Below are 14,573 nucleotides of genomic sequence, written 5' to 3'. Positions count from 1 at the left end.
CTGGTGGGCTGCAGCCCACGGGGTTGCAAAGAGTCAGACATAACTGAGTGACTGAACATGTATATGTATCTATTTGGTTTTCTTTTCCTCACTGATACTATACTTCAATCACTGCCAACAACCATTTATTATAGGCAGCACCTCATTTAAAAGAACTAACAAAACGAATGTGTAAGGACTAACTGGAAATCTGTGATAAAAATTTTCATCAGCAATGTGAAATTCAGAAACACTCTTTACTACGTGTAGTATTTTTACTTTGATAATGACAACTCTGAGCTTGTCAATGATAACAAGAAGGTTAAACAGGAACACACTGGTTAGTTAATATATGGATCCTACCCATACACATACTACAGCAGAAACCATCAGATTTGCAGACGGGAAAGCAATGTCATGTTTACGTGGAAAAACCCCGAGGGCTGCTGAGTGGCTAAAATGCGTCTTGGTCTGACTGAGTAACAGCCACGTTCACCCAATACTGAAACACACAGATGGCATTTGTGAACAAATTAACAGGGCAGTGACCAACGTCTGTACTAGTCTGGGGCCTCAGTCATTCACATTAGGGGAGATTATCGCTGATTTCTGAAGTCTTAATTTGTTCCTTCTATATGAACAAGGCAGTTATCCGGACAAAAACGCAAATGTGTGAGTGTCAGCTGTGACTGTATCATATATACCTGCACCCCAAAAGGCAGGTCAGAGAGCTGTGCTAGGACCTGCCTCTTTCCACAGACACGCTGTGGGTACCCACTGCCAGACAGTACAGCAAGCTCTGTAAAGTTGCAACTGCAATGACGTTTAACCTAAGTTTGGGGAAGAAAACCAATTCTAGTCAATACATATTTTTACTGAGTGTCTTCTATTTCCAGACGTTACAACAGTTTTGAAGACACAATCATCTACTTTAAAAAATTAAATAAAATACAATAGCTCAGAGTATGGCACAGATGTATCTCTAAACACATAACTGTTTCTGAAAATATTCTTCAGTGACTTCCTTTTTCCCTAAAGACTTGTCATCAGACCAAACTCTTTGCTCAATAAATTGCTGCTGATTAAACCGGCAATGTTATGGCCAGAATTGATAGCTACTCTTCTGAGCTTTATTAAATGACAAGTCAGGAGCAGGTGAGCATGCGTACACTGCTGAGCGAAGGCTGTGTGACCACTTTATAGTTCCTCCTAGTCAACAAATTTACAGACATCTAATTCCATCGCATTTTTGTGGCAGTCATTTCCTAAACATCAAGTGGAATAGTATGATTTCTACATTACCAAATCTATGAAATTATCTTTTTTAAGTCCAAATTTTATATCCGAATAGGCCCCTTGTATTATCTGGTTTTTGAGTGGAGACACAGTTCCATTCCTGGAATACCAGATTACTAATCCCATCAGTCATTACAGGCATTTAAAGAATTCTCATGCCTTCAGTCAGGCACCGACAATCATATTTTAAACACCCAGTTGTTGAAAATTATGTGAAAGCTAAGGGAAAGTTTAGCATTTTCTCCTACACAAACCCAGTGAGTTTGTCTAGGAGAAAATTATTTTATTGCAGTGCTCAGGCATGCACAAATGGAATGCACTGCTTTTTTTAATGGTTAAATTTCCGAACCAGTGGAAAAATCATCTTTATTCAAGTCACTAACTACACGACAATACATTTCAACACTGCAACCTCAGGCAGTATATGAGGTTTCATTAGAAAGAAATGGCCTAAATTTGGTCATTTTCAGGGAAAATATGAAACTTCAAATATATTAAGAAATAAAAATCGTTTAACCACATAGAATACAGTGATTAAACACTGCTTTTTTAAAAAGTGCTCTCCATTTGCTCAGCTTTGGATTATGTGATCTAGAGTTAGTTATACCCCTATCAATTCTAAATGCCTAAAAAGATATATAATTCCTAAATATGCAGAGGTATGGACTTATTTTTTAAAAAATCAGGTTAACAGGATGATCTCAGTATTCTAAAATCACCATAGGGTACTAACAGTGGCAGAGACAGATGGGAAATTGGAAGCTGCGTTCTCCATATTTAAGCGCTAATATTAATGCTAATACTCATAGTATTTGGCATCAGTCGGGCAAGTCCTGGAGCAAGGTAACTTCCGGCTGGATAAATCACATGCTCTAAAGCAGACCCCTGCTTCATTGGGGCAGAACTCATTTGCAAGAACATGCATCTGTGGACTGATGGTAGCCCCTACCTGCCAAGCACAAGTGTGAATGCTCCTAGCAAGGCACCTGGCACATAAAACGACAGTCCAGATGAAGACACGCAGGACTGGAGAGCAGCCGCAAAGCACAGATCAGCGTGCCACTCTGCCGCCACCACCGCTGCTGCTCCAAGGAATCGGCAGCAGGCCTCTGGCACCGTGCCAGGTGCTAAGTCACGTCCGTCGTGTCCGATTCCTTGTGATCCCAGGCTCCTCTGTCCATGGGCTTCTCCAGGCAACAATACTGGAGTGGGCCGCCATTCACACCTGGAGCTGTCCAGGCCCACAGTTCCAGCTGGACTTCCCACCCTTGTTGTCTCCTGCCCGACTCCAGCAGGGCCCCAGCCTTGTCAATATTTCTTCAAGTCCTTGTCCCAACCCAAGGACCTACTGCAACCACCCTCTTCCATTAATGAAATGCATCTATGAAAGATGCATGGGCGTGACAGCGGCAGAAAAGTGAAACCTGGAAGGGGTGGGAGCTGCATGGCACCCTTCATCAGACGTGACTCAGTGAGAACTGCATGAGTCGGCACTCCCGTCCTGGGGCTTCCTGCTCTGCCCCAGAGAAAAGACTCTCTGACTAAATGAAAAATGTTAAATCACTGGGCCAGCCTTATTCTAAGAGTATCTGTAGAGGAACGTGACTGTGTATTTAAAATCATTTTGGAAATCCTGAATTGGTCAAATACAGTTTTCTTCACTGCAGGACTTCTCAGAGCCTTGAATCATGCTAACATGAAATCTTTGAGAACATCACCCAAATGTAGTCAGGACTCTCTATCTTTGCTTTCTAATGAGTTAAAAGTTCAATTTTTTTTCCTCTTTCTCCTATCAGTCTAAGCAGTTTTCATAGTGATACACAGAAATCTTTCAACATCTAGAAGTAATTTTAGAAGAAATATCTTTCTAACAAGTGCAAAGTTGTAAACCTATACAGTGCTCCAAAAATACCTGATTCGATGGAGTACCGTACTTCAGCATTTTTCCCTTTGTCCTTGTCCAGAGCCGTAACCTGCAGCACAACTGAGCCGACAGCTGCTGACTCGTAAACCCGCCCTTCGTAGGAGGAGCTTGTGAACCAGGGGGCGTGGTCATTGGTGTCGCTGACATTAACAACAATCCTTGCAAAGTTGCGCTTTACAGGGACATCTTGATCTCGTACCTAGAAGAATCAGCATATTATCAATCCTGTTAAGGTTAAAAAAATCACTCTCAGTCACATGGAGCCCTCCAGGAACCAAATGGTAGCAGAACAATGAACAGAAAGCCCTACCATGACTGTGAGAATATGCTGGTGAGTGGCTTCATGATCAAGCTTTTCTGACGTATAGAGAGAGCCAGTTGCAGGATCAAGACGAAATTTCTTGAGACTCAGTGGATCGATACTGCTCTGCAGAGTGTAGATCAGTTTGTTTTTTTCGTCTTTATCCACAGCACTGATTTGCAAGATTTCTGTTTCCGGCACTGTGTCTTCAGGAATAACAACTTCATATTTTGATGTAGAAAATTGAGGACGATGGTCATTTGTGTCTATTACTTTGATGAATACCTGCAATGACAAAATGACTCACATAACAATATTCCTAATTACAATGTGTTAGTATTAAAAAAAAATCAGGAAAAATTAGATGCACATTGGAAAAAAAACTAATTTTGAGCAAAAAAGAATTCAAACATGACAAATAAAGGCAACCAAAATCTGGAATAAAAAGCGTTTTAAATTTTTCATTGACATACTACCTGTATTATTATGAGTAAGATAATAAACACCTTTCTAAATTATTGAGACTAATTTTTGAGAGAAAAATGTAACACACATTTCTTTCTAAGATGCATACTTACTTTCTCTTAGGTCTCCAGAGAAGAGATATTTCTAGATTACTCATAGAAAGATAAAAAATTTACTTTACCAAGTTTCATAGATTGATTTCCTGTATCAGATTTGCACCTGTAACTATTAAGCCACTGAGGTGAGGATGCTACTTAAAGGTCACAATATCTGAAGTTCTTGCTCTAATCTTTGAGACTCCAAATCTCTACCCATCAGATATTGTGAATAAGAAGGAAAATTAGGAATGTGCTTTAAAAGCCTTATATTTTTGTGATCACAAACTACACACAGATAGTACAGACATTTCTCACTTAAAAGCAATGTTAAGTACATTGGAGATAGTTCTCTTAAGTATGCCAGCATAGGATGAAAATCTTACAGGAAAAAAGAACACATGTGTATAAAGTGAGTCCCAAGCTAAATTAAAATAAAAATTTTACTGTAACAGTAAGAAGATTAATTTTTAGATTGAAAAGACACATGTGGATAAGGGATAGTAGAAATCACTATGATTACAAAAGGTGGTTCCGTTATGAACAAGAAACCAGAGCTTCACTAGCTCATATGGAATAAAGCTCAGAAGTTTGAATGGCACAAGAAGCCAAAGTCCCTGGACCACATGAGGGTGTTTAACCACTTTGGGGTTAGCAAGTATGTGGACCAGAGCCCTTTTCATGAAGATGATATTACCGTTCTGTTCTAAGAATACCAAAACCTCAGTGGTGAATCTGTAACATTAAACTATGTGAATACTAAATGCATCCATCCAAACCCCAGAAAGGTTTTATGTAAAAGTTATGTATGTAAACATTTAAAAACAATAGATACCTCACTTTGAAAGGTCAATGATGATCCAAAAGTCATGGCTATAAAGATACTTTCTATAAATTAAATCATTATATATTCACTTCCAGTATACATTAAAAGACCCTGATGCTGGGAAAGACTGAGGGCAGGAGGAGAAGGGGACAAAAGAGGATGAGATGGTTGGACGGTATCACCGACTCAATGGACACGAGCTTGAGCAAACTCCAGGAGATAGTGAAGGACAGGGAAGCCTGGCGTGCTGTAGTCCATGGGGTTGCAAAGAGTTGGACATGACTGAGCAACTGAACAACTGAACAACAAATACATTAAAATGCATTTTTCTCACCAAGTGCTGGGCAGAAATAGTTTAATCCTTCTTCAAGATCACCTGATCCCACCTAAACAGGGACAGCTGGAGTAAGAACAATTCTTACTGATAAAGCAATTCAACTGACATATTTTCTGGGCACGTCCATGCTCAGCACTTGGTTTATGGAGTGTGTAAAGGAATTTTGGACGTCCTTGCCTGCTGAAGCTTTCAACCTCACTGGGCAGCACCTTGCACACATAGGTTTCCTATATTACCAAGGAGGTTTTCAGGAGTCCAGAGATGGTCTGGGCCATCCAGGAAGCTTTCGAGGAGGAGGCAGACTCTGCTTGCACAGCTTTTCGACTGGCAGATGAAATACACCAGAGTAGAAGGAAAAGCTTGGGCAAAGCCATGAAAGCAAGGGAGGAATGAACATCCTGTCTCTAAGAGACTGCAGAGGAGGGCCTGGACCAGGGGTGACACAGTACAGGAGCAGGGAGAAGGAGGGGTCCAGGAGCAGACCTGTCCCCCAGCAGGGGCTGAGAACTGCATAGCCTGTTTGCTCCAAACTGAGAACTGCATGGCCTGTGTGCTCCAAACAGAACTCCATGGCCTGTGTGCTCTGAACTGCCTGATGGGGAAAATTCACCACCCATCCTTCTAGTTGGGCCGACAGTCTGGCAGCAGGCAGGGCAGGCTGAATCGCTGGGACAGAGGATGGAGGCAGGAAGGTGACTCAGTGCCAAGAGGGGTCACAAGAGCCCAAGCCGGTGCTCAGGGGCAAGAGGGAACACGTGGGGAGCACTGACGGGGGACAGGCCTGAAAGCCTGGAGAGGGGACGCTGGAGTGTTACCTCGCTTTGCCCTTGGAGGAGCTCTATGAGGAGGGAGTCACTGTGCCCATTTCCCACAGAGGGTCCCTGCCCACATACAGGTGTTAAGAGGCAGAGCCCCCGTTCAACCCAAATGGCCTGCCCCAGGGTATGCAATGATGATGCTCCAGAGACACCGAAAGAAAACATGAAAGTGAGGCTGTTTCCAAAAAAAGAAAAAAAAAACTGTAAATTGGATTTGGCAAGTTACCTTGAGATATCAGATAAAGCAAAGTGCCTTGATTTAATACCAGTCAGCATCCTCAACTGAAAACGGCAAGACGGGAAGGCAGGGATGGCAGCTGTTCCAATGGGGCACTGGCCGCTAGGTCACGACCCTCCACCACCCGCCTCTGTGAGGATGCGCCCCGCGTAACCACAGCAATGCTCTCCGATCCATGGACCTACCACTCCTGACCTTGACGCAGCAAAACCTGTTCTGTTGGATCCCGAGTTTCACCAGCAAACAGGAATCTACCCGCTGTGCCTTGTCAGCCTGGCTCTGATCCCCGTGTTCTACAGCTGGTGCTTGCCTCTCTGCTCCCACTCAGATTCCTATCTTCCTATACTCAGCCCCAGACTGGAAATCAAAACCTCATGACTGACTGTTCCCTTACCACCCACACCTGGACAGGTCAGCCTGGGCCCTGGAACTGCTCTCTGATACTCTGATCAGCTCTCCCTGCCAGCAATTCACTATGATATTATCAAGATCCTCCGCAGATGACTCAGACTAAGTTACAGAAGTATGCCTGAAGCACTGAAATGGAAGAATTTCTGTGTCCCTGAGAAAAGAAGACTAGAATATATTTACTGGACTTTATGGGAATTTTAGTCATTGTATTTCATACGAAGCTCCTAACTACAGCAAGAAAAACTACAATTACCAGGAGTTACGTGGTAAGTGGTAAATACTACCTGTAGATATACCATCTTTAGGAATGAAAACGCTTGGCACCCAGGGTCATTTCTACGCTTTTAAGTTTCCTTTGCTAGACTTCTGGTTAGTCAATTACTTGAACTGATCTCCATACAGTTACACTTTTTAACCTTTCAAAATTATCCTGCTAAATTCATTACAACTTTTGATGCTTCTACTCTCATATTCATGCTCTAGAGTCTAGCTTCTACAATGAGAACAGTTACCGACAAGACTGAATTAATACTGTGTTGGCAATTTTACATGACAATCTCAAAATGACCCAAAGCACAATTCATATATCAATTCTAAATACACTAAAAATCACAAGCATTTGGAGAAAGAAATAAGGTCATTTCACAACTGACTTTAAATTATCTATTCATTTATTAATTGAAAAGACATCACAGACCATAATTTTTATTCTTCAATACAACTAAATGATTTAGCAGATGATCTGTCTTCAGATTTAAAATATTATAATCTAAAGACAGGAAATTGGAATTCATAAGCATTTTATCTTCTAACATTTAATTTCTTCCTTTTACCTTTCAGACACAGCAAATCATACACAAGCCTTTAGCTTCTACCATTCTAATGTAAACTCAAAGAGGACAGGACTTTGTGTCCTGCTATTCAGCTTCTGGAACAATACCTGGCACATAGCAAGAATTTAACAAGTTCTACAACCAGCCCTCACCATGAATCAAAGGGAACTGATACGAAAGAAGAGAATTTAAATGTAATTTATAGGGCTCTGACATTTCAATTGGAAACTCAATGATCTGACCATGTCTTAATCATTAGACAGGAACAAATAAAGATGTTAAGAGGAATTATTAGAACAGTTTAATCAGTTATCTTACACAACCAAAGGTAGACGAGGGGAAAAAACAACCCAAAAAGGTATTTTAAAAGATAATCACTTAAACCAGTTTTAATGCAAATGACTTGGGACAAGTCATTCTCAACAGTGATATACTTTATACTAACACAATTCAAAATGAGTATTAAAAGATTTTGATGGCATAACAATCTGTGGGGCTTTTTTAAGTCTACTTTCAAATTTTTTAAAACTGGCTAATTGCATTCAAAACCTAAATCAGGGTTTATGGTGAATTTTCATTCCATAAATAAAAATCCTCAGTGTGTACATGTATATAAACTGTATCAACACAGTAACTTCTGATGTAGGAATCTCAGAGGGCAGAATCAACTGTCTCCATTGCTGTGGACCCCTAGACCAGAATTCTGGGCCATCAGCCATTCACCTACCTGAGTCAGTATAGAGGTGGTTCCATCTGTAGCCTCAACTGTGAGGTTATAGTTTGATTTCTGTTCTGCATCAAGAGGCTTGGCAATAATGATGGTTCCAGTGCTCCTGTCCACATCAAAGTGACTGTCGTAGTTGCCACCTAGTTTAAGTCAGGACAAAGAGAAGTAAAAACAGGTCTCAGGATGAAAATCTACCATTTATTTTGTGGCTTTCTAATTTTTAATGGCAGTTTAAAAAAGAAAAAAGAAGAAAGAAAAAAATTCTGATATAGTGATCAAAGTCATTCCAAGGAGCTTTCATTTTGAAAGACCAGAAGACAAGGACCAACTGGAAAGACATTTGCTTACTGAAAAAAAAAAGAAAAAAAAAAAGGCTGATCCATGACTGTTGAGGAGGCTACTAAGTGAGAAGCAGCAAGAACTGAAAACAACAACAACAAAAAACATTTCTAATTCTACCAACCAATTGCTGAATTACGCTCAGTTTGTTTCTTCAAGGGTTCTGAATACCTCTTTATACCTCAGTAGCTACATATCACGTCACCAAAGGTGGCCACTTAAAATTTTACTTAAAAAAACTTTTTACTTAAAAAGATTGTGACAATTAGAGCATACAGATCTAATAAAATAACTATTAAAAACAAATGTTAACTTTGAAAAAAATAGTAGTTAATATCAGTTAGTCCTGACTCTACACTACTGGAAAATTTTTCCCATTGCTGTGGCACCCAAAGCTTAATGAAGCAAAGTTTTCTATGATATTAACGCTACCCAAATGCATTCCCCATCATATTCCAGAAAAAACTCTCTTTTCAAAGCTATTGAACTTGAGATACTTATACCAATGAAATGAGATGGCATGAAAATAATGTCTAAACATCATGATGAAGTTCTATTACTAAATCCAACCAAAAAGCAAAACAGCACATGCACAAAACAGAGTGTTCAGTTAAATCTAAAAATCCAAGGATCTACGGATGTATGGAAAGTCAGTATGTTTGCAACTGGGATGGATGAGAATGGACCCGCTATGAAAAGAAAAAGTAATGAAAGATGGTCACTGGAAAGAATAAAGTTTGAAAAAGGGCTGTTTTTCTTTAGATCTCATAATCTGAGGCAAATTATGTGATCTCAGCAGATACCTTCTGCTGTACAGTTCAGGTCACAAGTCATCGGAAAGATGTAAAACACTTCTCTAGCAAGTGTGTCTCCTGGCACAGCCAAAAAGAAGCAAGCATGGAAGGCAAGCACAGAACAAGGAGAGCAATCAGTCACAGCAGTTCCCAGGGCAGTCAGCTCACACAGTGGCAGGGTGGGAGGGGGGTGGAGGGAGATGGGTGTGTGGAGGGGGATGGGTGTGGGGGGGCACATTGAGGGGGTGTGAGATGCTGCTTGGAGGCAGCCTGCTCATCTGGAAATTCGACAGGAATTAAGGCAAAGCAAGCAAACTGCTCTCACTGCAGTTGACTATGAAGAGTCCTTTTTGTTCACTGAAAACTAAACTGTAATGGTTTCATAGGTGTTGATAAGATCAACAATTTCATTCAAAGACCAAAGTTGGGAAAACAGCCCAGCTATCTAGACAGAAAGTTTAAGGGGTACAGCCTGAACCCTGTGTCCCAGAAGCTTCAGCCCGCTGAGACAGCAGCTGGGGCAGGAGGGCTCGGAGATGAAGAAGGAAAAGGGATACTGGGTTCCAGCTGGAAACGACCTGAATATACTTCTGATTTTAATTATCCTTGTAATTAAAATACTGTGTAGACATAAGAATTAAAATACTAAGATAGCAAAGTCTAATGTAAAATTGTGTTCAGGATGTTGTATGACATTCTATGTCTAGCTAAATTAAATGACAGAAGGAAAAAAAAAAGAATTGCCTGAGGCATATAATTTTTTTAGCCTGATTTAATCTAGTGATCCTCCAGGTGGTACAGTGGTAAAGAATCCACCTGCAATGAGGGAGACATGGGTTTGATCCCTGGGTTGGGAAGATGCCCTAGAGAAGGGAATGGATACCCACTCTAGTATTCCTGCCTGGGAAATCTCTGGACAGAGGAGCCTGATGGGCTACAGTCCATGGGACTGCAAAGAGCTGGACACGACTTAGTGACTAAACAACAATCTAGCGAAGCCTGCTTCCTACTGAAAATGAGGCAAATCAAACTTAAAAAGTCATAGTTGACACTACCACTTATAAGTTATTAAAAATACTGACATGTGACAATCACACAGGCAGTTATTTTAAACATTCAAATTACATTCACTAAAAATAGTTACATGCCATATGTCCTATATCAAGAAGGAAAAATTAAGAAGCTGCGCCTTTGGACCAAACATTTATATTTCTCTGTGTCCTTTTGATGTACTTTTTAAAACCTTATTTTTATATTAACAAGGTACATACACAGTGCTTTTATTTTAAACACAGTACTCTTATTTTTATGTTGGATATTACTGTAAAAAAATGTTGCAGGCAAAATGATGCAATTTAAAACAAATTCTCCACTTACAGGTCTTACTATCAACTTTAAATTCTGAGATGTGCACAAAAAGCAGAAAACCAGAAATGGGCTCCCCTCAGTGTGACCTAGACAGGACAATGAGAGCTATCATGAACACTTACCGATGATGTCAAACCAGAGAGGTATGCCTGGAGGCTCAACAGATATGACTCCAATCATGTGAGCAACTGGATCACTTTCCATTACAGTAAAGGTAAAAAATGATTCTTCAAATGAAATCGGCTCCAGGGATGGTTTCGGTTTGGAAATCCATTCAATGTGGAGTCGAGTGGTTGACGACTTTTGGGGGCGACCATTATCAACAGCCTTAATCTATAAAATGTGGGCAGAGATGGGGGAAGAAAAACTGCATATGAAAAGTTGCATCCCATAACTGAAGCATGTATGGGTTTGGTCTAACACTGAACCAATTTCAAACACTTAATATCCCGTGCTGTCTATGCCATGTGTTTAATGCCCGATAAAAAGAGCAACCTTTTCATGCCTTGCTGAACAGAAATAAATGGAATAATGAAGGGAAAAACAAACCCACACTTCCCACTGTCAGATTACTACACTGAGGTCAGTAAATGGAGAGAGAGAAAGTTCTGAGAGAAGAGATTTAAGACTAGATTAATAGTCGAAGCACTTTAGAAATTCAAAGACTAGATCTTCACTCACCGAAAGAATATCATATTCTCCAGCTCCAGAAAACTTCTTGGACAAAACCACTCCCGTTTTTGGCTCAATAAAAAATTTGCCATGCTCATTCCCCTCTTCGATGCTGTAGGAGATTTCTGCGTTGGGACCTTCATCTTTGTCTGTGGCGATCACACGATACAAAGGTTCTCGTTTGGCGTTTCTTTCCCGTTCTGGCTTTTCCCGCTCTGGGAGTCTGATCTTGTAGAACTTTTGCAGGAACTGAGGCTTGTTGTCGTTTTCATCAAGGATCTTCACGATGACTCTTGTGACGGTTGACTTGGGGGGGCTACCATTGTCTGTCACAGTAACCTGTTTTTTTTTTTAATTTTAAAAAGGTAGTTATCAAGAAATGTTTTGAAGATACACTGTATACAAAGTGAGTGTCTTCCTCCTAATGATAATCAGCTTTTGTATAAACCTCTGCAGCTCACAAGGCCCTATGGCACACACAGGTTCTCTGACCACTGCCCTCTGAGGGGGCAGGACCACCTCTTTACTTTCACACAGCGATTCGGGGTCGGGGGCGGTGGGCAGGAAAGAACCGGCTCTGAGCTCCGGCTCTCTGCTTACCCCGTCATCCCTCTGCCGCACACACCCTAACAGCAACGTGACAGCCACCAAAACGTTAAGCTCTCACAAACTTAGTATTTTTAAGTGAAGGAAGAGGTACATGAAGATTTTGCTAAAAACTTAGAGAGTCCTCTTATATATGTTTAAAAATAAAATCTTAACATGCTGCATTTAAAAACTATCACTTTTAAACCTCATCAATAAAATAAGTTAAATCAGCCAATTAAAATACACATTAAGTATAAGGAGCAAGCCTTTTAATACTAGCAATCATTTTGCTTGGCTCTCTTTTATTGTACAGAAGTTTTGGTAGAGAGGACACAAACGCTTAAATTGAAGGCCAACTTATTAAAGAAGGTTTTCAGTAAAAGAAATGCAAAATAACTTTCATTCTAGGTATTCATGTATAGAGTTTAGGTACGAAAATCTAAGATTCTTGAGGATTACACTGATGAATGCTTCTGTATGCATAAGAAACAATTTCACCCTCAAGTTACATGTTCATTTTCCCTTCAATATGTACATTAAAAGGAATGACCTCACCTCAGTTATTCTCCCCTCACCCACATCCTCCCAAATTAATCAACGTAATACTAAAAACACTAAAGTAAACTGAAGTTTCCTGGGGAACTATGTTCCTTTCAAAGCTTGGCAGGTGTAAATTCTGTTGTTTATAAAGTATGAATGAATGTACCCTGAGGGTATTTGTCAAGACTGTTTAAGTAAAGTTAACTGCTTTAATTAAAGTACATGATTTTCCTTCCCAAACTCTCAAGATAAAACCGAATTGTATTTACTATTTTAAAACTTCTCAAAATGTTTCCTTTTGATCAGTTTTCATATGATCCATAGGGAAAAGGAAAAATTAAAGAGAAATACACCGTGTACTATGCTTTGTAGCATTCATCAAATTGTTCCTAAGTTTGGGGTCATAACCCGGCGCCAGTAACAAAGCTTTTCACATGTGATTTTAAAAAAAACAAAAAAAGCAAATTCTTTTTTAAGACAGTCAAATCCATGCCAACTCTGGCCTTCAAATAAATTACTACAAAAAGACCCCAGAAAAACATACATGATATTATAAGCAAACTAATCTTATTTCCCATCAGTATCTTAACTATCATCTTTGAAGCCCTAAGTATCTTATAGCTGCTCCCATCGGCCTCTGACATTCACTGAGAGAACAGGCTCCAGAGAGAGGCGCAGAGGTAACAGGTGTGCGGTGCGGTTCTCACCAGGGTGAGCGCACCACAGGAAGGATGCCAGCGTTTGCAACCTGCGGCTCTGGATGTTTTGGCATCTGTTTATTTTCTGGGAATAAAAAGGTGTATAAGGGAGACCTGAACTATACTCACAGTGCTTTCTTTATTTTCCTGTTTCTTAATAACCAGAAGCTAATATAACAATGTAGCAGCAGCTATGAATGACTAATATGAGACCGCTCTTTCTCATAATATTTATGATTACAGTAGTCTTCAAATTATTACAATATCCTTCAAATTATTAAAAGTAAAGGAATGCTTACTTCTAATATGTGTTCCTCTTGCTGCTCTCGGTCTAGTTTCCTTGCTGTGGTTGTGATGAGACCTATGAAATGATAACAGCTCATGAATCCTCACAAAATAGAGCGCATTACAGAACGCTGTAACTGAAACCACACACTGAGAGGAGAAGTTTGAGCAGACGCTTAATCTATTCTGGAGTAATAAAGCATTCATTCATATATAGCTCATCATTTTATTGACAAACATACATATTATTTATTAACATATTTTACACTCTCTCAGGGCTTCTCCGCTGGCTCAGATGGCGAAGAATCCGCCTGCCACGCAGGAGACCTGGGTTCCGTCCCTGGGTTGGGAAGACCCCCTGGAGGAGGGCATGGCAACCACTCCAGTACTCTTGCCTGGAGAATCCTCATGGACAGAGGAGCCTGGCGGGCTACAGTAAGTCCACGGGGTTACAAGGAGTTGGACACGACTGAGTGGCTAAGCATAGCACACTGCATACTTTCTCTTCTTAACAGTTCTTAAACACGTGAGATAAATGACAGGGATTAAGGGGAAAAAATCAGTTACATTAAAAAAATTTGTTTAGTAGTTTCCACATTACATTTTCTCAGAAAAAAATTTTATAAAAAGATGAAATTATCCAGGATTTCCACCTCATCTGTATCTCCTGTGACTGCTGCAGAGGTGATTAAGAATTGACAGAAAAAGCTTCTGTAACTATATCAAAAAGGACTACTGGAAAATATAATGTTGACTAAGATTTATTACCTCTGGGCCATCCACCCTCAAACATAAGGAACTGTCATAAAAAGTAATGGGATTTTCCAGTAAATGCTAGTCAAATAACTATCATTTAATTTCCCCAAAAAAGAAGAAAAGAAATGATCCTCAAAAAAACCCCATATCCATTATTCCTTTGATTTTCCTATCAAATAAGAATACTACATCTATCTAAACTGTCAAAATATGTTGAAACCTAGAAATTAAATTTCATTAATTTTAATTCATTAAAATTAATGAAATATATTCTTTTTTTTTT

The 14,573-nt window shown here is 39.9% G+C and overlaps 1 protein-coding gene across 9 annotated transcripts in view; it reads right to left on the bottom strand.

Annotated features, from left to right (window-relative positions):
* Positions 1 to 14,573, bottom strand: part of FAT1 (FAT atypical cadherin 1) — a 122,909-nt gene that overhangs the window by 31,235 nt on the left and 77,101 nt on the right. For 7 of the 9 annotated variants that reach the window (XR_001917360.1, XM_018041856.1, XM_018041850.1 and 4 more), the window contains 7 exons: positions 13,549 to 13,610; positions 11,433 to 11,762; positions 10,874 to 11,084; positions 9,393 to 9,461; positions 8,251 to 8,390; positions 3,510 to 3,785; positions 3,188 to 3,398 (listed from right to left, as the gene is read on the bottom strand). Coding sequence is in view for 8 of the 9 variants with exons in the window: in XM_018041856.1 (XP_017897345.1) it covers positions 3,188 to 3,398; positions 3,510 to 3,785; positions 8,251 to 8,390; positions 9,393 to 9,461; positions 10,874 to 11,084; positions 11,433 to 11,762; positions 13,549 to 13,610 (1,299 nt within the window). In the remaining variant the exon portion in view is untranslated. The remainder of the gene's footprint in view (positions 1 to 3,187; positions 3,399 to 3,509; positions 3,786 to 8,250; positions 8,391 to 9,392; positions 9,462 to 10,873; positions 11,085 to 11,432; positions 11,763 to 13,548; positions 13,611 to 14,573) is intronic. The other 2 variants (XM_018041855.1, XM_013975391.2) reach the window with 1 other exon arrangement.

This window comes from Capra hircus, chromosome 27 (assembly GCF_001704415.2).
Source record: "Capra hircus breed San Clemente chromosome 27, ASM170441v1, whole genome shotgun sequence".
NCBI classification, from domain to species: domain Eukaryota; kingdom Metazoa; phylum Chordata; class Mammalia; order Artiodactyla; family Bovidae; genus Capra; species Capra hircus.
Note: the sequence above shows the minus strand (reverse complement) of the source record. Positions and strands in the feature narration are given on the sequence as shown.